This window comes from Ascaphus truei, chromosome 4 (assembly GCF_040206685.1).
Source record: "Ascaphus truei isolate aAscTru1 chromosome 4, aAscTru1.hap1, whole genome shotgun sequence".
In the NCBI taxonomy this organism is placed as follows: Eukaryota; Metazoa; Chordata; class Amphibia; order Anura; family Ascaphidae; genus Ascaphus; species Ascaphus truei.
This window is the reverse complement of record NC_134486.1, coordinates 131,729,869-131,757,413: the sequence shown is the minus strand read 5'-3', so window position 1 is coordinate 131,757,413 and position 27,545 is coordinate 131,729,869. Positions and strand designations below refer to the sequence as shown.

Sequence of the window (27,545 nt, the reverse complement as noted above, 5' to 3'; positions counted from 1 at the left end):
TAAACTGTCTGCACCTAGATACTGTTTTTGTATCTTTTTTTCTGTAATAAGCACTGTATGCCTGTAGTAATATTAAAATCTAAAATATAATAAGCCATATCTGAGCTAATTTAACCTAGTACTTTTTTTTAAGAGATTGACCGCATTTTCCGAAACATTTAGCTAAATTGGGGTTATGTTTTAATTACATATGTTTCTAGTATAAGGGAGATCGATGACTCCTGAGGTGTAAGCCCTTGCATTAATCCTGATGATGGAAGCATAATTGGGGTGTAGTGTGACGGTTTGGGGTGTGCGCTCATTTCTACTGCGTTGCATGGATGTGAGGGACCACTGGAGGACTGTAGGGACCGAAATGTCAAACCTTGTCTTCACTACATCTTAATACAACTTTTGCAAAGTCAACTCAAGTTCCGCTTCTTTTTTTCACTATGTATACCCTGCCTCATCTCGGTTGAGACGCTTGTGCACCCATGGCAGTTCATCGCCGAGTGTGTGAGTGAACCTTTATGCTTGCTACCGCTGAAATTTTTTTAACACACACACACACTCTCACACACACACACACTCTCTCACACACACACACACACTCTCTCTCACACACACACACACTCTCTCTCACACACACACACACTCTCACACACACACACACACACTCTCACTCTCACTCTCACACTCTCACACTCTCACACTCTCACACTCTCACACTCTCACACTCTCACACTCTCACACTCTCACACTCTCACACTCTCACACTCTCACACTCTCACACTCTCACACTCTCACACTCTCACACTCTCACACTCTCACACTCTCACACTCTCACACTCTCACACTCTCACACTCTCACACTCTCACACTCTCACACTCTCACACTCTCACACTCTCACACTCTCACACTCTCACACTCACACACTCACACACTCACACACTCACACACTCACACACTCACACACTCACACACACACTCGTACGTGACAATCATTGTTATAGCACATTAAACTGGCATATTTCTGTACTGAGCATTCAAATAGCTTTTATATTCTGTAATATTTACATATCTGTAAATTGAGTTAGGCAATTGAGTATGACACTTGGACATCAAGTTCAATATCCTGAACTTAACTCCTGCAGTCTGCATACCACTATAAAGCAGTCTTGCTCCGAAAAGAAAATGAACACATATGTGCTACTCACCTAAAAGGACATCCGATAGGTCAATTTCATCAGACTGTACACTTGAGCTACTGTTATATAAATTTTTACACGAAGAGCCGCTCACTTCCAAATCAAAGAGTACAGGATCGAAGGGAGAACTGTACAGCCCATATCTGTGAAAAGAGAAGTAGGGGAATCCATCTTTACTAAATGAATACAGAGTTGCTCAGATTTTCTTCAGATTGAAGGTGGTGGTTTTCCCAGAGACATTCTGGATGTTCCTGTCCCATCTGTAGGCACTTCTCTCTGTTGTGAGAAGCATCTGTCTCAGGGGTCTCCAAGGAGGGGGACAGTCTGGACTGATCCAGAATGGGAATGGTTGCAAATAGCAGGCATATCCCACAATCCGTGCCACTGCAAAACTCCTATACTGAACTGGCAGTGCAAAACTGCACCACAGAAGCAACTACTATAGTTGAAAAGGAGGGGTGGGTTTCTATAATTAATTAGAAGGCACAGTGTCACGAAAATGGGATCCCAGGATGCTTTTTAGTATCTTTAAAAGTGACGTTATACATTATCTACAAAAGAAAGAATGTATTTTTGCAGAGGACACAAAGATCAACAGGGTTGACACTCAAGGGGATGGGAGTAAACAATATGATTAATAATTTAGGTGGACTAGAGGAATGGGTCAAGAAGAGAATATTAATGGCACTGTCAACTACTATGAGGGAAAGGCACTTGGGATTCATAATTTCAACTAAATCAAAAATAGGCAATGTAACAACGCAATGGGGAAAGCCTGCAGGATGCGGTTATGCCACTTTATACAGTACATCATTGCCAAGACCTTTCCTACAAGAAGGTGTTCAGTTCTGGAGATCATATCTGCAGAAGTGCATTCATAAATCAGAGATTGTGCAAAGACAGGCTGCTAAAATGATCCATTGTCCACAGCATAAATGTATCAAGATAAAGGGGTCTTAAACTGTACAGGTTAGAGATAGATGCCTGAAACATTAAACTACATAGAGTCTCAACAAAATTGAAGGAAGCAAATTTCAGAGCAAGAAGTGACTTCTGAAGCTGAAGGGTGGCAGACTCGGGAAATGTGAGGAAGGACTTCACTAAAAAGGTGGCGTATTTGAAGATCATCATCAACAGAAGTGACAGAGGTCACCAAAATGTTTCTATCACTAGCTAAATACATTTGTAAATAAGAAGTTACAGTAAAAGCTTTTAGAAGATGACCACTCTTTCACATGGCTGTCAGCTCTGGAAAGGACAAACGTCACTTTTTAAGTATGCAATAAGTAAATGAACAGTATGATCAGTGGTTGTGTAGCAGGGCTATCCACACACATTACACGTGCAACCAGTCAAAAAGGGCACCCCACTCCTGCTTGAAGCATTTACAAACAGAAGGTAACCTTGAAGATCCCCAATGGTAATTATTGTAGGCCAAGAAAGTGTGGGGCAGCACTAACAGCCTACAGCCCTGATATTTTCACAGATTCGGAATAGCTAAAATGGTGGTATTGTTACAATCACCCATCAACAGAAGAGATTTTATCTGGAAATTGCAATCACATGCATGTAACTTCTTAACAAGACCCATTTCAATTAGGACAAAACAATGTAAGCCAAGAAAAGAAAGCCACACAGTCACACCAATCAAAAACATCCCGAAAGACAAGGTCATAAGTGAGATACACACAATCACATGGTAAAACTTAGGGATTACTAAAATCGTGATTAAGGAAGTACCCTGCTGAGTGACGGGCATGCATCACGGTTTTTAATCATTTTTGTTCTGGATTACAAACTTGTTCCACAAATTATTTTTTTTAAGGAACAAAATATTTTAAAATGGAGGAAAGTCATTTTTTTTTCTATACTGAAACATGACTCAAATTTACCAGATGTGCCATAATACAGAAAGATATAGAAATACTGTTGAGATTTCTTTTAGAAAGGCTACTAAACGTTTTGGTAAAAACAAGATCTTCCTATAACCAAGAATAGGGACTGCACTGGTTACCTTGTTTGAAGCAAAGCCTCCATGGGTGTGAGCCTGTCCTGTAACTGTCTGGACACCGCAGTGAGGAGAGAAGCACAGGCCGTGCTACAGCCAGCCAAATCTTCATCTTTAACATAGTTCAACAAAACAAAATACCAGTAGACAGACCCTGCAATTCAAGGAACACATACCAATGAAGGAGAAATAGCACAAACAGGTCTGTAAAATGCCAAAATTCTTAGGGAAAATACAAGAACAATAATGCTGAGGAGCAGATGGTTTAAAGACGACAACACTCAAAGAAGAGTCAAATATTTAGGCAGAAAGTAGGGAGTGGAATTAGAAAAGACTCGCTGAATATATTGAAAGATGAATATTGCGCATACCTCCAGTTGCAGCTGAAGGCAAGTAGGTCATGTTTTCCATCAAAGCCTTCAAAAGAACATAGCCAAAGCCTTGTTGACTCGGATCACACTTTCCATTACTTAGAAGAAGGGTAAGAAGAAACATGCCTTTAGAACCATAAAAACTAAACACTTAACAGTCTCTATTCACATGAAGATTAGATCTATAAATTTGATTAAACATTAATCATAATATTCCAGGCATGCCTAATAACAAATTCATACAAAAATCAGATTTTCAATGTCAACATCTATCCAGGTAGGAAAAACAGTGTTCAGTATTCTGTACTATTCAATTACCCCTTCCCTCCCCCCGTCCCATTGGTAGCACAATTAAATAAAACTAAGAACAAAACCAATAACACGGTGAATATACGAACCTTATACAAAGTGCCAAAAAACGGGCACACTTATGGGCTATACTTCGTCCTGCCTCAAAGAAACATGTACGTATGATATCAGATAGACACTTTCTGGTTTTAGAAAGCAAGCTTTCCTTTCCTTCCCGCAAGCTAGAAAACAAAAACAGTAATTAGGATGGATTTTCTTTTTCAACTTGTTATGCAGAATTCACATGCTACAGTATATTGCAGGGGTGGCCAACTCCAATCCCCAAGGGCCACCAACATATCAGGTTTTCAGGATATCCCTGCTTCAGCACAGGTGGCTCAATCAGATTGATGCAGGGATATCCTGAAAACCTGACGTTTTGGTGGCCCTTGGGGACTGGAGTTGGCCACCCCTGCACTATACTGCATATTGAATAATGCAGTTTATTCTTATATTCCCTGCCACTGAATAAAACACTGACAGAAATAACTATAAAGCATCACTGAAAGTGTGCCCCTAAACCTCAGCCAATTCTATGCAACAATCTCTAAACATTTCCCTGTGAACTGACAAGAGGTGTCCAGGGCTGCATTAGTGGGTGCAGAAAATGGAGGAAACCCTAATCCAAGATCTTCACCAGAATGTGAATACTTCTTTGAAAGATGTGTATATAGAGAAAAGAACAGAAAGTGCAGGCGTGATTATGACAAGATGACAGCCCAGGGAGGGACATGTAAAGAACAGGGAATATGGAAATACTTGCCTTAGGGGCAACAGATTTCAACTGGTTATATTTTCGTGTGTCATAATCTGCCTATAGATGTAATCACTGTGGAAATATGTACTGCTGCAATAAACTGTTGGCGTGTGATGTGTTGAAAGCATCGTACCTGGCAGGTCCGTTGGAATGTACACCAGCCAGCCAGCAGAGGATGTCTAGCACCAGGCTCTGTGCATGCTCTGTGGCCAGGCCATCATCTATCTCTTTACACAGTGTGTTAAGAAGCTTCTCGTGAAACTCGGAAAACTGCAACATGGCACATCGCTGAACTCTAAAAGGAGGCGGGAACAAAGGATTTAGTATTCGTGAAGCATCACCACAAAAAAAAAAATAATCAGAGTTATACATACACGCAAAACAATACAGTAAAAAAAGTAATTAAAAAAAAAAAAACAACATGGTTCATGGTAGTCGTATTTTTATCCTCTAGCATTGCTGGGGCATGGATTTAGGTTTTTTAAGGCTTAAAAAAAATATTTGTTTCTCACACTGTCGAACTGACACACAAACTTACTGTGTTCAGATGTTAAACCCTACAGAAACTCTGACTAACCTTTCCTTGGGAATACACGTTTTCTTAAATCGCCGAATTGTGACGGAGACCTCTTGAAGTAAGTCACATCCCCTGAGATCAGCCTTTCGTGAGGAGTTGCTGGCGTCAATTTTAGTTGTCGATTTATCCTATAAGACAGCAATTAAATGAAGACATCAGCAGCCAACACAAACAGAAAGAATATGCGAACTCCAACTTTTGATATAACCATCAACTCAACACCTTATTACACAATTACATGGTGAAATCAATACATCATAAAATCATGTGCATCTAAAAAATAAAAATGTGACATTCAAGGAAAAATCTTGCGCTGGTCTAATTCTTTTATATAAAAAGGACAAAAAATAAACCCCTTAGGTATGAAGCAGGGGGTCTCCAGAGCTGACCCGCATTAATATCAGCTCGAAGTACCCCCTGCTCCCAGAGATACATACCTGAAAATGTAATGTCGGTATCTCTGTGCTTTTTAAAACTCCCAAGTCAGACGGGCCAATAGGACGCCGCAACGGATGAAGTCGTGGCATCCTATTGGCCCACGTGACTCAGGACCTTTAAACTGCCATATTGGAAGCCTAGCTGGAGCATCTAACAGGGGCTCCTTCCAAGATATGTATCTTAGGGAAGCAGGGAGTCCCCGGAGCTAAAATCAACGTGGTTTTGCACTAGAGATCCCCTGCTTCATTCCTAGTTTAAAAGTTAAAATTAAAAAAAAAAAAAACACAAGTGGTATCTCTCCATTAAAAAAGGTATAGAATGTCATTGTCCCGTACCTTGCCTGGAACAACTTTTGCCAGCAGTGAGGCAAGGGAATGTCCTTTCACACACTGGGGTTTCAAGGAAGGTATTCTTACAACCGGCCTGGTTCCACCATTGCACAGATCATCTGCTCCTCTGTCATTTACTGCCTTGACGTGAATTAAAAAGGAGCGATATTTTCCACCTGCCATACCTGGTAAAAAAAAAAAACAAAAAAAAAAACACAATTAAATGACAAAAGTGGTATCGAGAAAAACAGGGCATACAAAAAAATAAATAAAAAAATTAAGTAGCATAGTCTCCATGTTGCAATTGTGTAATTTTAAGGTACAGATAGTTCCAGCCATCATAAACAATAATAGAATTTCACAAAACTTTCAACTCCGGGTTAGATGCCAGGAAGGTACAAAGTAACTAAAAAGTGTCTAGCAGTATTGATACTTCGAATACTGGTGATGTATTCTGCTAAAGAACCTTAATCTCAAATGAAAATGTTACCTAAAAGAGTAATCCACCCTAACTAATCTTCATTATTTTTTTAAGTTTTACAGGATCGTAACCAGCAGGTTCTTTAGAAACCTTTAGGAAAAGGGACAAACCCACTCGCCGCTTCCATTTCCCTAGATACTTGCTGATGAAGTTACCGGTATTACTTCATGCTTGAGGGGATTAAAATAGCCATCCAATAGGAAGCCACAACTAATGGTGCACATTTGATGTTGGCCTGAGATTTGGTAGCCATTTTGTTTCCCAAGGGATATTTAAACTAGGTAACTTCCCCGGTAATTCTCTCGGGAACTAGGGATTCCCCAGAGCGGACAAGTGTGGCTCAGGAGGACTCCCACTTCAAACCAAGTAAAAACATAGGAACTAAAAAATGTAATTCGAACTTGCTCCTCTTCACCAAATGTTGAATGTCACAGGTTGAGCCATAAATCACAAACAGTGAAAGTTGGCGAGACACAGAACGCGTCTATCGCTCGGTACGATTTAGCCAATTTTACAGAAATTTAGCATATATATTTAGCATACATATACATATATATATACACATATACATACACACATACATATATATATATATACAGTGTTCGACAAACCTATACATTTGCTCGCCCCGGGCGAGTGGATTTAGCCCCCGGGCGAGTAAATATTGGCCCAAGCAGCACACGTTTGGTACTAGGTTGCGAGTAGATTTTTTTGTGTGGCGAGTAGATTTTTTGGGATTTGTCAACCACTGTATATATATATATATATATATATATATATATATATATATATATATATATATATATATATATATATATATATATATATATATATATATATATATATATATATATATATATATATATATATATATATATATATATATATATATATATATATATACATACATATACATAGACACACACACACATACACACATATATATCAGTAAAATTAAGAGTACAAAGTGATTGTACCCCGAAGAAAATTCACTTAAATGCACACCACTAGTTAAGATACAACCTTTATTTTATTACTTAAAACATATATAACCAAGTGTGTATGTAACGGTGTTTAAAAGAAATTAAATCAAATAACAAATGCACCAGAGTCTCCTCTCATATATAAACACTCCTACTCAATAATAGTGGTAGGGTGATGGGGACTGAATGGTGCAATCAGCCAGGGTGGAAAACCCAACAGATCAGTGAATAGCACAGATGGTATATTGATAGTGTTAACAGTGGAGATGAATTAGTGGGAGTGACGTCACTTGATTATTAGATCAGCACCAAGTAGTACTTGGTATAGTAACAGGGTGCTAAATGGAGTTACTAATAGACACATAGGTATCCCATTGATACTAATCAGTACTACCCACACTGCACTTAAATGAATAATAAATGCATATATAAAATAAATTAAATGCAGCCACAGGTAACACTATAATCCACAACAAAACGAAACGCCTTTAGCACCCCTTGCACAGCATAAATGCACATGTAGTGTGTTAGCAAAACAAGTGCATCAGGGGGCACGATGTGAACCTTCAATATTGCTAAGTGGAGAGCAGATACACTTCCCTCACTGTTAGAATACACATATACACAAGCCTAATGGTATATAGAGGCTATAACACTGATCAACTGACAGAGACACTATTAAAACAGCTCCATAACGGAGACTGATGACATTACGTGCCCAACGCACGTTTCCCTCCAGCTACGGAGCTTCGTCAGGGACAATTTTGCAATGGAGGGGGAGCGGAGCTTATTTATACCCTGCCGTCTCTATGGAGACGCTATAAACAGTCCGCCATTGCGCATGCAGGATCAAATACGAACATCAGACAACACATGTACCATAAACCCACATAATTAGTGTTGCAGTTACCTCAGGGGACAGCCAGTAGCCACTGCCTGTATGTGTATAATGGCCAACGCCTATTAGCACACTAAGCTGACCCAATAGCGCTATTGTGCATGCGTGGGGAGATAGGCTCTGTACTTAATGACACAAATCTCCTTCTAGCCACTATGCATGCACCCCTAGCGATCAGATTTTCAAATACGCAGATGTGAGCTGATAGAATCATAAACTGCTCACACATGAGTTAGTTATACTGCGCAGAGTTATTTCCATATAATAAAACATTAAGTTTAACGTTTCTTAATGGAGGTGTATACAGGAAGGTTGTGAGAGGCAGTGCAGCTGCCTTGGAAGGAGATGTATGAACCAGAACTGCAAAACATCTTGGTACAAAAATGTATTGTTGGCACATTAAAAACAGTGAGAACACTCTTACGCGTTTCGCGTGGTCACCCACGCTTTATCAAAGAGTAAAGCGTGTTCTCTTACTGTTTTTAATGTGCCAACAATACATTTTTGTACCAAGAAGTTTTTCAGTTCTGGTTCATACATCTCCTTCCAAGGCAGCTGCACCACCTCTCACAACCTTCCTGTATGCTGAATCCATTCGGTAGGAGCACGCCGACAGCGCCCGGATCTCCACATGGTCACGAGTGAGTAACTTTTTCACAATATGTTACTTATCTGTGTTTGACATCGACTACAAATCAAACTTCAAGTTTGCCACATACACCCATATTAGACATACCCGACTAACAAGGCTATTGGGTGTTTGCAGATAGTGGTTCACAAGAGACTTATAGAGTGGTTTACATGCTTATCACAGACATTGTGGAACATGGATTTCTGGGCTAATTAAGCTGTTTTATTGGAAGGACGAAGCTTCATGTGCTACATATTGCATATTCATTACATGGACATTCTCCTGGCTAGCATCGCTAGGGGGTGCATGCCTCTATCTTTTTAACGGAGGTGTACCCTGCCTAAAAATATCTTACCTCCATAACATAGGCAGAGTGCGAGTACAGGGAATACCATAAGTGATGTGCACTGCTTTATTAACTTATCAATTCATTTAAAGTTTGTGTTTTGTATCTGTATCTATTCACCATTCCTCAATTAAAATAAGTGTACATGTCCAATTTTCATATCCTGAATGCTATTTGTAAACCTTTTTTTTTTTTTTTTTTTTAAGTACTGGTATGATTTACCAACTTTGTGAATAAAAGCTTTCTGTCCTTGAAAAAGGTCCCAAGAGAGGGCAGCCACATTAATTTTTCATTAAAACCTCTAGTATATCGGAGAGGTGAGTGCTTCTCACTTGTCGTATTTGCTTTCTCTATGATGTGCAAATTTGTCACAGATCAGTTTGTGAAATGTTCCTTTGAAAGGTTTTCTAAACGACAAAAAAAATTATTCTAATGCTGTCGAATTGTTTACACGGTAAAATAAATGTCCTTGAATTTTTCATAACACTACAAAACTCACCAAATCATGAAAGACTATTCGAAAACAATAAAATCACCAACATTTTGACGATACTGGGCTATAAATTTGCTCTACGGGTAGGACATTCGTGCTAGATTTTTTTTTACAGGGTTTACAGAGGCCCCGCGCGCTTCCCGAAGGCATTTAAATTAATGCCGGGGGAGCTGCAAGGCCTCTCCTTACCTTGATTCAGATGGGTACTGTTGACGCATCGCCATGGCAACGCGGTGTCAAATGATGCTGCGGGGTCATGTGATGTCGCGTTGCCATGGCAATGTGACGTCATGCCGCCAGAATGTCTTAGTCAAGGTAAGCAGGGGGGGGGGGGGGGTCGCAAGGAGAGAGGGAAAGCCAGCAGGGGGCGCAAGGGGGAAACGATTGTGCTGCCCTGTATTAGATAATACTGTACTTACTACCTTTTTAAAATTCAACTCTTAATGCCATTTGTAATGCGTTTTAATGTAGCCAGTTTTTGCACATGTCCCCAGCAGCGCAAGATCTTTGCAACACTTTCCTATTTGTGGTTAATTGTTGCCAATACTCTCAGCAGTTTGAGCTGCAAACTGTAACAATAGATTATGTAACTTTAGTAATCTAAGAATACTTTGTAGCTGATGAGTTACACCTAAGGATTGATTGAAACTGAACGTCGGCCATTTAGTGAACCTGGGAAGCAGAACTTTGCTGATCGATCACGGGAGAACCAATCGATCGGCATCTTAGGTAATTTGTTTTCAATAAGGTAATAAAATGCAGCATATATTTTTTTTTAAATCCTTTTTAGTTTTAACTGCTTGGATTGACTTTTTAATGTGCACATCTCTGGTGTCCAATACCTCTACATTACATATTGTGAGCTGACGTACTTAAAAAACAATCCTATCAGATAACAGTGGTTACACAAAATGAAACACGCCTCATTGAAAACTTCAGCACCCCATTTATTTCAACTTAAAGTAGCAGTCTCTGTGTTACACAGCTTTAAAATGTGTTCCTATCTAAGCCTGAATACTGTATGCTAACAAGAGATGTGACAAACTTACCTTTTACAAGTTTTGGACTAGTTAACGTCAGCATCCCAGCATGTCCAGAAAGATCAAGGCCACTTGCCAACCAAACAGGACCACATAAAATATCTTCCTTGTGATCTTCTAGAAACGAACATAATCGAGGGCCTAAAATGAACGAAACTAGTATTCTTAACCTGACCAAACCAATCATCATAAAAACATTTCAGCATAACATAAATGGCTTTTAAAAAGTTAATTCCAAAAATAAGGTACTCGAAGAAAAATTATTCCGTAGAAGAGCAATGAGAACGGTTTTCTTTCAATGTGAAGTTTACAGCACTGGTTATACTTATTACAAGTACACAAACTTGCAATGATCACTTCTGCTTAGCTCTGAATGTCTAGCTTTGTCTAAAATACTTCTATTCTTCAAGTAGCTGAAAATATAAGTGAAGAGGAATGACAATGAATGCATATTCCTGAGAAAGAATGTGGCTGTAACACAAAAGGAAGATTGACATCAAGACGGGGAAACTATTGAAACAGAATACAAACTCTATAATGATGCCACATGTGACCTAAAGTAGCATTTAAAAAATATATATATTTTAAAAAACACCAGCTGTGCAAAACTTTTCCATACCAGAAGGCAGGCTCATTGCAATAAATTATTTGAAGCCCAATGTTATAATCGCAACAAACCCACACTGTCTCAGCCAATATGTCCCTGCATTGTCGGAGTTCAAAACGTCACGCTGTAGGTGCAAGTAGAAATAGCGGTCTAAAAGCAAACACCTAAAATACTGAGGAGTGGCTCAGTGAGTAAAGACACTGACTGGCACTGAGTTTGAAGCAGTGGAACCTGGTTCAATTCCCGGTGTTACTCAGCAATTCCTCCTTGTGACCTTGAGCAAGTCACTTTATCTCCTGTAGCTCAGGCACCAAAAACAGATTGTAACAGGGCAGGGACCTGTCTGCGCAAAATGTCTCTGTAAAGCGCTACGTAAAATTAGCAGCGTTAAACAAGAACAATTATTATTATTATTACTGCAGTACATTGTGGAAGCGGACCACAGTACAAACTCTTCTAGAGGGTTATCTAGACAGAAAAATGTGATCCAGAAAACAACTAAAATAGTATAGCTAATTAAGGTTTGTTTAAGAACAAAAGATCCTCTCTTGCGAAGACCGACAACCCATGAAAGGGTGACTGCTACAATCTGTACTGCTCCCAAGTAAGAAATAGATGTACAGTATCAATTTGTGTCTTAAATAGTTTCTACTACAGACAAATGGCACTCAAGATAAGTAAACACTCACACTGTGAATCTTCTACTTCCATGTTCTGCATCTCTTCACTCAAATCCACGAGGGTCGGTTTCCCATTTCTCTGCACTTCCACATTGAAGGCTGGAGATAGAGGAAAGGAGATGTGTCTATCTACAGGTGCCTCTAGATGGGAGAAAAATCAAACCGGGTTTTAAGAGATGATTAAAAATAAATACATTTAAAAAATGCAGCTGCTATAAGAAAATATTATTCAAGCAATCTGTCAAATGAATCGTGCTTTCCTGATGTCTTCCCATATACCTCATCACTAAGTTAATTGGTTATATAACTATAATAGTATTTAAGATTGTCTTCATTATACCATATGGTGAATTATTGGAATAGCTAGCATGACAACAGTATGCTTTAAACAAAAATTGGCTTTTTTTTTTATATACATAATTAATCTCTCGCTAGAATTAGGGATTCCGTTTTTCGGCGTTTATTTTATGTAATATCAGCGTTTTGTTAATTTATTTTTCCATATGCAAACAATGTTTTCCAAGATTTAAATATACAACAAAAAATAGCAGTATAATTCTGTTAGAATATTGACTAGCATAACCATTGCATTATCTTTCACATGTATTTATATTTTAAGGAATGCTACGGAGCGTCTTCTGAATTTTCTACTGTAAACAATTGCTTACATCATATTTGACCAACGTTCTATGTATGGCCATATAAACCGGTTTTGTGGATCCCGTATAAATGTAGATCGATTGTCCCTATTTGCGTAAATAGCACAAGTCTTAGCATTTTTTTCTTTTTTAGACCATTAAGTGAAATTCTAACTCTCCAACCATACATTACAAAACCACCTGTGCAGGATCTCTGGTATAAGGGGCTTGAAATACTTCTATTTTTAAGAAAATAAAGTGAAATGTCACTTAATAGAAATGGAATGTAGAATGCAAACAGACAAGACAGACTGAAAACGTTTAGCCCGGTGTAGAATATTGGGGATGCTGTTAAAATAGTCACAATCTTTGCTGTCTTACCATTGACTTTGGCCAAGCCAGGAGCCTTGTTTTTGAGTAAAGTCACTTGGATTTGTGGAATGTTTGTGATGTTAGAATTCAGTAGAAACTTGAAGTCCACGTGTCCCACCATGCAGGCTTTAGGTAAGACCAGCTCAAAGACATGTTCATCCCAACTAGAGCTGGGGCGAAGACAAGACCATTTGTTTCCATGTGCATACAGTATAGAAGTAAACACTTTGTGAAATACAATACAAAGCTGATGCACTATTTTCTTCACTACATCAGTAGTTCATTACACTTTCAATATGAGTGCTCAATGAGGAAGAAGGCCAAACTATAGTATCTTCACTGGAGAGTAAAATAGTGATATTAACACAAAATGTCAATATTAGTATACAATACTTACCTTAAAATATGTCAATATAATAGTCGTCTAAAAGCATGATTTTGTACCAAGCATTCAAACTAAAGTTATTCCCCACAACTTATTACACTGCATTAAATATACATCTTAATTGAACAAAAGTTCATAGATGTGTAGAGCTTCTGAAACCACACAAGTTTTGTCTTCATTTGTACTATAGCAGTGCAATGGGAAGCAAGCTTTTGTATTCAAGGTGGTGTGTAGTGAGTGATCAAGATATTTGCAGACGCCAAGAAGTCTAAATGTCAGTGGTGTGGTGACCACGAGGGGGACAGCTGTCAGAGAAGATACTGTACTGTACATAAGAATATATGTTTTTCAAAAATGTTCAAAGCAGAGTAAAAAAAAAAAAAAAAAATACAAAATGGCTCAAAAAATAAATAATGTATAAATATACGTGTATGTAAATATGAATATATGTATACACACGTGTGCGCATGTGTATATGTAAATATACGAGTGCGTGTATGTATATACAGTATGAATATATGTATACACACGTGTGTGCATATGTGCATGTATGTATATATGAATATATGTATACACACGTGTGCGTGCATATGTGCGCATGTGCATTTGTGCGCGCATGCATATGTGTGCGCTCGTGTGCACAAATGTGCGCATATGTGCGCGTGTGCATATACGATCAATTGAGATGGTTCAATTACAGGAAATAATTGCCGGTCTGAGTTTATAAGAATTTTCTTTCAAAATTACATTTGTATACTTTTATTTTCTGTATCCAATCCCTAATTTTAAAAGTGAATTCAAAAGAAGTGGTAACACATTTGCTTTGTGTTAGTTAAGCAAAGCACTTAAAAGCAGCAGGCATTGGTCACCCCACATGCGAAAAACAATCCGCCAGCCATACCTGTCATTCTGCAGTTTCCATGTACGGGTGTGCTGTGCCGCATCACCGTGGTGCTGCTGGTGCAAATGCTGTGGATGGCGCCTCTGTTGCTGCTCCTGCTGAACTTCAACCCAGCATGGGGGGACCGTGGCCGAAAACCTTGGTATTAGTGTCTCAAAGCGGGTAAGTTCCACTAAACATGTCAACATTTCCACGGAAAAGGCCTGGTCTACCAAGAGCTCCACACCTGGAGAAATGGGGAAGAGAAAAGATGGCAAGAATGTAGTGGACAATTACCATACCACCCACAGAAAGTTCTCACTTACTCTTGCAAAAATTAGTGTACTTGTGTACCTAGGCATAAAAGTTACATATGTTCAACAATAATTGAAAGGATAAAAGACCAATCTCGGCAAATCCTCAGATGATAAAACAGCCTGTCCCACTTTGCTTGATTATTGTTACTTTTATTTATGAAACGCCAAAATTTTTCACAGTGAAGTACAATGGGGGTGTGAAAGATTATAAACTTACAGTACTGGAATACACCAATACAATAATTAGGGCCCCGCTCCAACCTTTGCAGATGGATAGCCAGACATAAAAGTGTATGTTTCCCGTGTCTTGGTACCATGCATAATCCATGCAAACCCTAGATCTGGTTTTATTTTATGTCTGCTGTGCTCATCAGTTTGGCATAATTTCAACTATGTCAATTTGTTTCCACTGTAAAGTACTGATGAGGCATAAAGCAATCAATATTGTACAAGTAAAATACTCTGCAGGTCCTTCAGCACGAAAGGTGATTAAATGCACAGATTAAGAGATGAGTCGACTTCAACCAGTGCTCCTTATATGCACAGTTTGAGATCCTCAACCCTAACTGGACTAGTTACCTGTGACGCCAGGGCTGGAGGGGTTAGACAAGGGCTTTATGCCTTCCACCAATTGCTCAACACCCTTTGAAAGTGATCCATCAACAAGGATATCCGTTTCATCTAGATCATCGCAGGCTCCTCCAATCTGGAGAAAGTGAAGTTCTCCTCCTAGGACGAAAAGGCAGAAGTAATGTGCACTTTCCCACAAGAATGATTTTCTGTCATTTATTCCAAGAGCAGCATTGCACTAAAAAAATGGATTCAGTTTCCCTGCCTCAACTAACTTGCACTGCCATTTCATGTTTTCATTTTAAAGCAGCAATCCCTTCAGAAGCCCATTTGAGTTCAACTTCTAATGTATCTTGCCCCCCTGAGCAAGTCCTGAGTCACAAATGATTGTCTTAATCTCTAGCTTCTGAGGTAACCACGGTGACCGTTAGACTGCACTTGGGATCCGGGAGGACTCCCATTTTAATCTCCAGGACACTTAATATTACAAATGCTCACGTCTGATGAACAGAGCATCAGATAGAAGAAAAAAAAGGGGGGGAAAAAAACATGAGTTGGAGAGGGCAAGAGGAGAAATCTTAAAGTAAAAATTAAATGCCTCAAAAAATGCACGGACTGCTGCTTTGAAGATCAGTGCTTTTAACTGTACATAAGAACAATGTACATGTAAACTTATCCAAGGCCTCGTTTATAGTAGAGCCAGCAGTGCGCCCGCATGCGAAACCTGCACTGCCGGCTGGAGGCATCAGGGTGGTGTGGCGTCACGTGAGCCGATCACCACCATTGGCTGAACCGCTCACATGATGCTGCCGTCGCATAAGGAAACCAATTTATTAAAAAATGGCGCACCTGGGCGCGGTGTTCGCTTCATTGCAATGCATATGTTTGTTGCAGCGCCACACAGCACCATTATAAGCACCGCCTAAGTAAGCTTATCTAAGTAAGTTAATCACATTAATAAACAGCCTATGAATATTTTTATGTGGGGCTGCCGCTTCAAATCCGAGTTTAGGGATAAACGTGACTTGCTCCTGTGGCAACTGCTGGTGATGTATACTATATAGCCATTTATAGAATACATTTATAGTACTTCTGCTTTCTTTATGCAATCACGAAAATCGCAATTTAGTGACCATGGCTAAACAAGTCACAAGTACGCAAGGGCAAAAAAGAGAGGAAAACAAACCAATATTCATTCTAATCTCTCATTTGCTGTATTGCAGTATTTCTCCTGCAGCATATTTACTTTGACACAAAACCAGTTCTCTCTACTTTTTTTCCTGCCTGTCCTCCCCTTACAGCCAAGAGCATCAGTAAGGGATAAGGCCGTGCCTCCTACGATGAAAGCCAACTATGGACAGTCGCATGTATAATAAGATAAAGTATTTTGAAATCATTTTTATACAGTAAACTAAAGCTTTGGAGGGTTTCTTACAATCATTACAGACTATCAAGTCTGCAGAACATGGTTTGTCCATTATTAATGAAGTCATCATTAGTCACGCAGTTACATTTAGCAGATATGACTGAATTCAGCTGACCCGCAGAAGAGAAGCAAAGTTTTTTTTAATCACTACACAGCACATGAAAATACCACTTTTGACCAGTCACACGTCTCAGACAGGTATGCCCTTTTCACCATTACCTTTTAGCATACAGTGCTTCCACTGCAGCCAGCGATTCTGGGTTAGAACATGCAAATGAGCATTCTGCATCACCTTCTGCTTCTTATCCATTTTAACATCAACCACCAACGGGATCCGAATAAGTAAATTGGTTACTTTAAGGGCGATTGATTTTTACAAGGAAGCCAATTACATTGAGAATTTTTTTTGGTCTGTTGGGACTGTCCTTTTTACTGATGCAAAGGGAAACGCAACGCAGCGTAACACCGCAAGGTGCATGAGAACTGGAATACCGGGTCTGCTCATTTGCTTCTCACGCCTATGTTTATGTCCCAACTAAATTACAGACTCGTTACACAATTGTTTTACTGAAATGTAAAATTTAGCTTTCAATGAGTAATTAATACTACCGACACCTAGCACCAAGGTGTAACATTAAAGAGATTACATTTTGCTGTATGATGCCTTAAGAAAACTGGTTTCAACTCTTCACTTTTGTGGTTAAGTCAATGTTTAACAAGACTTGGCTACCCACCTGCTCCTTCCCCATCTCCTGTCTGACAGAAGACAGGAGCAAGAATTATAAATATAAAAGTAACATTTGATCTTTTAATTGAAGGAAGCCTTGTTAATGTAATGCTGCCTTTGTTTTTTTTTATCTTTAAAAAAGCAAATTCCCCAAACTATATATATTTTATAGAGTATGGGAACTGGGGGTTCCTCTTGCCCAGAAGCACGTTAATTTCTGCTCTTAAGTTGCCAGTTTTCAATGTCTGTCCAATAGGAAGCCACCATGGGTGATGCGCAGCATTTTATTGGCCCACGTGATAGAAGATTTGAACGGATTGGAGAGACTGAGCTTGGACACGACTGTCTCGGTACAGTTCGGCTTCCATGGGTCACATCAGCTTATACCTCAATCTTTACTGTTTGTGAGCGCAAGCGTTATTTAGAATATAGTAAATTATTTTAAATCATTTTTTCTTCTTCTACATATCCTGAAATACATCCGAGGCATGTGAAGAAAGCTTGACACCCAAGATTTCAAGTGTGAGCGCTTAGATAGCATGTGATTTTGTTTTTTGAATCTATGAGAATGTACTACAGGCATACCCCGCATTAATGTACGCAATGGGACCGGAGCATGTATGTAAAGCGAAAATGTACTTAAAGTGAAGCACTATCTTTTCTCCACTTATTGATGCATGTACTGTACTGCAATCGTCATAACTGATGTAAATAACATGTGCAACAGGCTCTATAGTCTCCCCACTTGCGCACAGCTTCGGTACAGGTAGGGAGCCGGTATTGCTGTTCAGGACGTGCTGACAGGCGCATGCGTGAGCTGCCGTTTGCCTATTGGGCGATATGTACTTACTCGCGAGTGTACTTAAAGTGAGTGTACTTAAAGCGGGGTATGCCTGTACACTATTTGTGAAAAGAAGAGAAAGCACATAAAACGCCTATAGAGAGGTACAGTTTTAATAAAAAAATATATAAAAAACACATGGTTTTGCACTCTTATGGTGTCCATTAGAGGAAGTGTGGCGCCCACTCAGAGGGTCCTATCAGGTCCTGTAGTATCTCGATCCTTATGTCTGCTGCTGTGTACTCAGTCAGTGCAGTTGCTGCTGTAATGTGCGTACGTCCGTGTGCGTGCTTGCATGCGTGTGTCTTTATTTATTTCTATAGCGCTATTAATGTACATAGTGCTTCACAGCAGTAATACATGTAACAATCATATAGATAACAAATAATATAAATAACACAAAGGGAAGAAGTGCTTCAGACATAACTAACGTTTTGGAAAGGGAGCCAGTATTCCAAAAAGCTTACAATCTAAGCATTTCAGAAAATCGGAGACCAGGACTTCTCAAGAGTTGGGCCACCGGCCAAACCTAAAAATAAACTGCCAACCCTACGTGTTTCAGGGGAAGTGTTTTTTATATATTTTTTATTAAAACTGTACTTCTCTATGGGCGTTTTGGGCACTTTCCCTATTTTCTTTCACCATATGCACTGAAGGAGTGGAAATCCTCCCATAGAGAGCAGCACACGCCTGAGATCCCTGGTTCTGCTTCCATTTTGAAACATTTTCTTTTCACTACAGATAAGATGAATTACCTTTTGATTATTTTTATTCTATGGTGCTTTATTATAGTCTGTAAAGTATAATTATGTATATTTGTTTATTAAATGTCACTGTTTTTATTGGATAATTAGTTATCCACTTTTGTCTTATAATCTTTGCACCTAATTTTATCGCGCTCTATAATTTTGCTTTTAAACATTAACTACACTATTTGTGCTGCTATCCCTCTTTCATGATTCACCTGTTGCACTCGTATCATGTGCGTTCTGAGCACCACACAAACAATACACAGACAAGGTGTGAAGAAACCAGCCCCATAAACGTCTTCGGAGCCCCCAAGGGTGAATGCATACAATCCCTATGCTTATTGTTTATAAATACAGAAGTACTTGCTACACTGCTTTTCATGTTTCACCTGGCTCCTTGAGTCTACATCTTCAGACTGGAATTTTGAGATTCCTTGGATGCATTTGGACTAATCATAAACTTCTGTATAGTATATAATTTTTCTATTGCCCACCCTTTAAACTTAAAAATTTGGGGTATTTCAATATCACTGTGGTCTGTCTTAGCGCTTGCCACGTCTATTTTATTTAGCACAACATACTGCTTGTGGGGTGTTTTTGGTATTGCAGGCCACTCTGGATCTGAAAGGATCAAGGGCATCTGAACCATTGGGTTTAGTAAACAATGCCACCTGAAGATTAGGGTAGGTTTTACTAGTTCCAGTATTTAGCCTTTCGGTACTGGCAATAAAATAATTTTGTCACACTGTATAGTTAAAAATGCGAAACGTCTATTGGAATGTTATAAATTAACACGCACGCACGCACACACGCACACTCTGAAACCAATGACAGATTTCAACCAGGTTTACCTACTTCGTGTCAGCTACTTGTGCCCTTTGGCAAGTTATTTTGTCTCCCTGTGCCTCTGGCATACAGGGTGCTAGATTAAAGTTTTGAAGCGTTTTGCGTTCCATTAGGAGAAAAGCGAAATATGAAACGCCAATAAACTCCACTGACAAAATAAGCTTGCCTGGGTGCACTAGAAGTTTGGTAACAAAAACAGAAGCTAAGCACTCACAGGTTTTTGAGCTGAAACGATGTATTAATAAAAGTATTTTGCAATATTATATATATATATATATATATAAAGACGCGTATGTTGCTCTGAATCATTTTTTTAAATCAAAAGATACAACTAAATGGCTCCTTTGATATTAGACGTGGGATCAAAATGTAGAATTTCACGAAAAAATTGCAAGACAATTTGGGAGGAGCGAAGGATTGGAGCATGTGCTTTCCATATACACAAACAAAATTGCTGGCCCTGCTTCATCAGAATATTTTGACTGATTAACCACGTACTAAAGCTCTTAATTTTCAGGCATTAAGACATTGTTCACGCTTCATTGAATAAAAGGTCTGGATATTGGAATAGAAAAATAAAACGCATGGTAAATGTCAAGAATAAAACCAAATTCTTAAGTCTTACCTTTTGTGCACGCACACAGTCTGTCTGTGCCCGAGCAGTACACGACTGAAACAAAGGGATCCACCTCATCTGTGCCCTCCTTTTTGGGTGGATCCACTTTAGCCATAACTTCAAAGTTTGAAAGGTCTAAGATTTTTATATATCCACCTTGAGTCGTTACGACCAGATGCCCCAGACTTAATTGGTCAGACTTCTTCTCCTTTCCATTGCCATTTTTAGGAACCAAGAGGGCTTCCTCTGACGACTCCTCACATTCATCCTCCCTATTATCCAAAACATCAGGCTGTAGCAAAATAAGTGAGGTAACTGCATCCTGGGGCTCCTTGATCTGCTGAATTTTTACTGGCTCCTCCTCTAAAGTCACTATTCTGGTAGCATAATTCATTTTGTATATCACCAAGTAGCCGCCGCTGACACGTCTCTGCTCAGGTTGAATAATTAAAGAATCATGAACGTCTGATGAAGACTCACTTGGGATTACATTGATGCTGGTGCCATTCACTGCACTGAGACTGTGCTCTGCTTCTCCTTTCCTCCTGTTACATAGAGCAGAGTTTAACTTGTTTAAATTATTCAAGGCCTCTACTTGATTTATTGCACTCAGAGACTCGGCAGGACATTTCTGCAAACCTATTAAAAGATGGACGCCATCCGCGCATGGGGTGATGGAATCTACGCTCATGTTCTCCTCCTCTGCAAACTTGGGTAGTCGCATGCACTGCACTAGTGTCCCAGGCTTGGGAACCATTGAACCCCACTTGTCTGGGTCTGGAGACGTCAAATTGGCAGTTGCCTCCGCAAACTGCTGTATGTACGTGACAGGTGGGTCCTGCAGAAGCAACTGCTCCTGGTTATCGAGCTCCATCTCTATGATCTGCGGAACAGTGAATCCATCGTCATGTAAACTTTTGCTCATAATATTGTTCATCTGAGAAAAAAGTTTCCCTGCTTTTTCATCAGACTCCTTGATGCTGTAAAGCAGTAACACGGGTACGGTCCTCTTTACTAGAGGAGAGTTAAGTTCAGAATTAGTGCCAGATTCATTGTCCGTTGACCCCTGCTCTGATGAGCTCTCGCCCGGAGTCCTAGTTAAAGCGTCAAGTGACCTGCGGGAATTGCTACTAGTGGGGGAAGAAGCAGGTGATTTGTATGTTAACAAACCGCCTGTCATTAAGCAAGGGAAGGGAATGTTATGCTGTTCCAGGTGCTTTTCCTTGGTCTTTTCACTTTTGCAACTAGCTAAAGGGTTCGACCCAAGCTCTTCCAAGTCCTTCACGGTATCCTCAAGGACATTTGCCACTATTTCCCACTGAAGTTTTTCCGGCTGCTGGAGAATGCCAAGAGCAGTTATGTCCAGGCTCATTTCCAGGGCTTCCTTTTGTGATGTATGTCCTACAATATAAATAAAGGAGTTACAAAATGGCAGTAAAAGGGCCAACTAATGACTAAGAACAAACAACTGGTTACTGAACAGCACCACCTTCCTGGTCTCACCATAGACTACGTGTTTTTTTTTTCTTCCCATTTAACACCACTAATTCAATAGAGACTAAAGCAACTTCAACACTTCACCTTTAATATCTTACTCAAAGAAAGGGCACCTCTTCTTAAATGCAAAATGCATTCACAGGTTAGTGGATGAAAAGCCAAAAATAAGGATTATTGTAGTAGGTTACGTGAAATTGTAACAAAATAGAAAGTATATAAAATTCTTACATGTCCCACAACTTTCTTTCTAGTAATGTTATACATTTACAGAAAAATACGTTTTCAGGTAAATTTCAGTCTACCCACTATAACTGGTTTGTTTATTCCACTGCCCCAGTCTTGGAGTCTTATAATTTTTTTGACAAGCTTACAATTTCAAACAGGTATTTAATCACTATAAAATTCTGCATACTACAAGCAGCTTGTCTATAATTCACTTGTATTACATTCTGCACATGTGTGCAAGCAGTGCTACAATATACAGTATATAACTCTCTGAACACCTTAAGATTGGCATGTATTTTCTCTGCTGATTTTTTCACACAGTCCTTTTGCTCCACTACTTGGCGATGAGCTGCCACTTAATTTATTCTAAACCTTGGATTGGGTAATGTATGACATATAACAACACACACAAATATGTAACTACTGTATAGAGTAAAGAAAACTCCAAGTCTATTACAGTTTTTCCAAATTGGGCAAAAAAAAACAAAAAACACTGTCCTGGATTTACTAAAACTTACCAACGTTTATATAACAAGTATAATAACCTAAATGAAAGGTTTAGAAGACAGACCACACAATTCCGTTTACAGAAGTACTAAGAATTAGTAGACATCTCAACTTACCAGTCACCGAGTCAGATCTAGAACGCTCTTCGCTATCCGAGTCATCCAGCAAATCATCACTGAAATGACAGAAAGGGTTCTTAGCCAGACTTCTATGACAAGGCAGCACATTAAAAAAGTTCCAAAACAATTACTCTAAAAATCTAAGTTTATTTTTATTTTTTTTAACTGAACCCACGTCCGATAAGATACAGGCTAGGGAATGTAACTTGAGTAACAATCCGTTAAGTACCCTATTTCCTCTATTCTAACACACACCTTTTTTTCCGATTTTCACATGTCTCAAATCAGGGGTGCGTCTAAGAATCGATGTATTAAAAAAAGTGTCTATAGTACTAACCCCCTCTTTTCACCTAACATGTTTCAGGAGAGGTCCCAAGTCAGCGGAGGACGAAGGTGCGGCGGCGGCTGGAGTTGTCCCACGTCTGCAGATGGTTGAAGATGCACAGCGGCGGCAGGACAGGTCTCAAGTCTGCAGGTGAATGAAGATAAGAAGACAGCGGGCGTGCGGTGGTGGAGGCGGCTAATAGATCATAATAGCAGGAGCAGAGCGGCATATGAGAACGGCTTGGGAGGTGCACACTAACACTGGAAGTTGACCAGTGTCTGACTTCCGGTTACAGTGTTCACCTCCCAAGCCGTTCCCCCTATGACGCTCTGCTCCTGCTATTATGATCTCCTGCTGCCGCACCCCACCGCACACCCGCTGTCTTCTTATCTTTATTTACCTGCACATTTTGGATCTGTCCTGCTGCCGCACACCCACCCAATGTACATCTTCAACCATCTGCAGACGTGGGACCTCTCCTGTCGCCGCCGCCCACTTCATCCTCCGCTGACATGGGATCTCTCCTGAAACATGGTAAGTGAAAAAGTAATTTTCCTCGATTGTAAGGGCCAAATCGATGGTGCGTCTTACAATCGAGGAAATACAGTATATTTCAAAGAAATACATTATCCAAACATACCTGTCTCCTTCTAGTTTTGGGATATCAGAACAGCTAGATGAATCTTCTAACCAAGCTAATGTCGGTCTCCTTGTCTCAACACCAGCACTGGGGTCCCCGGTCTGAACTATCAGCTGCGCTATCGCAGGGTCGTATGCATTTATCTCAAACTTTAAGTGCACCTTCAAAAAACACAAAAATATTGAAGTAAGGTAAAGCACAGATTTTTTTTTTAATTATTATTTTTATTATAAATACTTAATAAATATGACTAAATTACATTTACATTTACATATATACATATACATATACATATACATATACATATATATATATATATACACATATAAATAACATAAGCATTACCTTCATGAGTTTGGATACATCCCATATACAAATTTTGCCTCGCTTTGTTGCTGCAGCTAGAAAATAAGGACAGCTTCCAACCCCAAAGCATGATATTCTATCTGTGCCATCTGTGCCAGGGAACTGTGCTGGACATGTTGCAAGTGTAACGGAGAGGGGTACGTTCTGCGTGTGCTCGCCTTTTACAAAGGGGCAGTTCGGGGAATGTCGCTCGTGCTCCGACCTGTCAGGAATAATATACAAATGATCGGCTTGCCTCAAGAAGATGAGAATTGATAAACACACAAAGCCACTTCACATTTGCCTAGGGCTAACGCACTGCACATAGAAATTCAACTTGTTCATGTAAATCAACTTGAAGTGCAGAATAAAAAGGCTATGTGGAACAAAAATAGTTTAAAGCCTGTGTCTCATTGCACACAAACAATACACAAAAAGTACCCCGAATTTTCTTGACTTTATATTTAATGACTTGCAAACTTTCCCAGTACCAAGTGATTGCCCTTTTAGCCTTCAATACCACAAACACCATATCTAAGCCAGACTTCAAGTTATAAGAAATTGACATTGATTTTAGATCTTTCCTCCCGTCACCACGTCCTGCATACCTTAAAGGGTTAATTTACTGAACTGTGCTAAATATTTTTGAACGGCCATCCAAGTGTACAACTCTACAACTCTACAGTACACAACAGCTTTGCAGTAATCGCCAATTTAACACCCAGTGGATAGACGATTACATTAGTAACAGGTACACGGCAACAGGTACACGGCAGATCAAGTAGTTCACCAAACTACTGGAGATAATACAAACAGTCCACACTCACATGGACCAGTGAAAAAAGTGAAAAAAGTGAAAGTGAAAAAAGTTTTAATGTCTAGACTGACATGTCAAGTCTTTAATTAACACCCTGTTTCATTATCCGTGGGGGTGTGGACTGCTTATCTATTATGCCATCTCCAGTTGTTCAATTATTGTGCCAAGACTGGCCTGACTTTTCTGAACCGCTTTTATTTTGTGAAAGCAAAAGCATGGTCATTACTATGGAGATTTGTAGCACAGGGATAGCTTGTTTGAAGCAAATTTACACCATCTCTACAGTGAAACTCACCATGGTTCATCAGTAGGTTCCCAGCACACTAAACATACACTACAAGTGAAGCACATGGCTCGGTCATCTCCTGAGGAAGCCGGCTAAGAAAAAAAAATAAGGGGGAAAAAAACAGAATTGTTTGTTTAAAGCAGCAATTTCAGCCTCCCTCGCCCCCAGAAGCCTATATCAGTTTAACGCAATGTTGGTATCTTGCACCCTAAGCAGGTCTTTTTTTCTTTGTTTTTTTTAATGGAAAAAAAAAGTCAAATGTACTGTCCAAAATTTCATTTATGTTGTTTTATGTGATACTTGCGCAATCGTTTTGCAATATGTCTGGAACAAACTTCTGTACATACTCAGTGTGTGCCCTGGTTTCGAAAGGTGTTTTGCCCTCTCTAAGGACTTATCGTGTTTGAATATTTGAAACCTTATGGGATCACTGCTATTTTTAGGACATTCTGCGACAGAGTACGGTGATTATTTTCATATATTTGTTGTGCAGACATGGCGAGTTGTCCTTTTGCTGGAACAGATACAGAGCAAAGCAATTTTGTAGCATGATACATTGTTTAACCTCTTCACTGGATAACAAATGCGTTAAATGTTTTGTGGACATTGTCTTAAATAGAGATTTGTAACTGTCCTAGTGCTGGGACATTTTATACGACTTTTTGCACAAGAATGTGCTCCAGAGCACAAGCAAGAAAGTCCTATTGAGAAGCAAACTGGGGGGGGCAGCGCTTAGAGGCCCCGCGCTCTTCCCCAAAGCATTTGAATTAAATGCAGAGGGAACGCGCGCGAGGCCTCTCTAAGTCCCTTACCTGGTCTCCGGCGACATTGTGACGTCAGAAAACGCCAAACAGGTGTATGGGGGGAGGGGGACCGCGAGTAGGAGGCGCAGACTAAAAACTTTGTGCAACCCTGGAGTAGAGGACCCATTTACTTGTATATCTACACAGTCACATATACTCCATGTGGAGAGATACAGTACCTGTGAAAACTGAAATACCTGGGGAATGAGGATATTTGCATACTTAAGTTAACTTATTTCCAAGCTGTGTTTATAGGTATCTCCCCTGTATAAGGGACTATTTGGAGGTATAGAAGTGAAGGGGTTCACTGCTAAATAGGACACTACCCCTCGTCCAAAAGCCCCATTTTAGTTTCTGGAGTTAAGCAAATTCTATCCTTAGCACAGTTTAGCAGTGTGTGAAATTTTTGTCTCTTGAAAGCACTGTGACCTTTTACAAAAAATAGCGCAAAAAGTCGTATAAAATGTCCCAGCAATAGGACAGTTACAAATCTCTATTTAAGACAATGTCCACAAAACATTTAACGCATTTGTTACCCAGTGAAGAGGTTAAACAATGTATCATGCTACAAAATTGCTTTGCTATAGAAAAGTCTGGAGAACTACAAGAAAGTTTTAAGTTTTACTGCCGAGTTCAGCTGTGCAGCATGGCAAGACCATTCAGCAAACACAGCACAGCAATACAAATGTTCCAAGTTGAGGAGAAGGGAAAGAAGTCTAGGTTCTAAAATTAATCTTGCAACATTCAGAATGCAGACTGACAGTGCATCTCACCTGATGATAGAAACCTGCTTGAGCCATAGGATCTGGCTGAGCCCACCTGTACCCCACATGAGGCCATGATGTGAAAGTCTCCCGCCTGTTTGCTTCGCTGTACATCAATGACCTAGAAAGACAAATAACCGACTTCATCATACAGTAACACGACCTTTACAGAGACGTCATCAAGTTGACAACCATTATTTGCATGTATAATGTCCAGATGTTACCAGCAAATATTCCTCTGCTGAAAAAGGCAGTAAAACATATATTCAATTAGAAGTACCTACTGCACAAAACAGTGCAATGCTCTGATAACTGCACCATCAAGTGAATAAAAAGATAAATATTGCTCTACTACAGTAGTTCAGAAATGCAAATAGTTCAAGGGTCTGTAGCAATTCATGTGCAAAGTGAATGGCACTGTTCATACAACCTTAGAAAGTTGTTAATGCAAGATTTCATGTTTAATTATAAGTCACGTTTAAACACTGAAAAAATAAAACACACTGCAGTAATAAAGCATTTTCCAATTAGAAAACCGATTAAAAAAAAAAAAAAAAAAAGCATTGGGTATGATTATGGAGGCTCAATGCTGCTGCAATGGCATGGGATGGTAACTTCCAGTCAATGGGGACCACTGCGACAGTGAATGTTTTAAGTCCTACTGTGCCCAAATAA

The 27,545-nt window shown here is 39.5% G+C and overlaps 1 protein-coding gene across 8 annotated transcripts in view; it reads right to left on the bottom strand.

The window, feature by feature from the left end:
• BIRC6 (baculoviral IAP repeat containing 6) overlaps nt 1-27,545 on the bottom strand; it is a 240,383-nt gene that overhangs the window by 174,367 nt on the left and 38,471 nt on the right. For all 8 annotated transcript variants that reach the window (XM_075596608.1, XM_075596614.1, XM_075596615.1 and 5 more), the window contains exons 5-22: nt 26,880-26,991; nt 25,313-25,395; nt 24,201-24,423; nt 23,856-24,016; nt 22,888-22,946; nt 20,552-21,943; nt 15,347-15,496; nt 14,472-14,697; nt 13,195-13,355; nt 12,185-12,316; nt 10,898-11,029; nt 6,023-6,201; nt 5,250-5,377; nt 4,806-4,967; nt 3,966-4,097; nt 3,568-3,665; nt 3,203-3,350; nt 1,198-1,331 (exon numbers count right to left, since the gene is read on the bottom strand). In XM_075596608.1, coding sequence (XP_075452723.1) covers nt 1,198-1,331; nt 3,203-3,350; nt 3,568-3,665; nt 3,966-4,097; nt 4,806-4,967; nt 5,250-5,377; nt 6,023-6,201; nt 10,898-11,029; nt 12,185-12,316; nt 13,195-13,355; nt 14,472-14,697; nt 15,347-15,496; nt 20,552-21,943; nt 22,888-22,946; nt 23,856-24,016; nt 24,201-24,423; nt 25,313-25,395; nt 26,880-26,991 — 3,812 coding nt within the window. The remainder of the gene's footprint in view (nt 1-1,197; nt 1,332-3,202; nt 3,351-3,567; nt 3,666-3,965; nt 4,098-4,805; nt 4,968-5,249; nt 5,378-6,022; nt 6,202-10,897; nt 11,030-12,184; nt 12,317-13,194; nt 13,356-14,471; nt 14,698-15,346; nt 15,497-20,551; nt 21,944-22,887; nt 22,947-23,855; nt 24,017-24,200; nt 24,424-25,312; nt 25,396-26,879; nt 26,992-27,545) is intronic.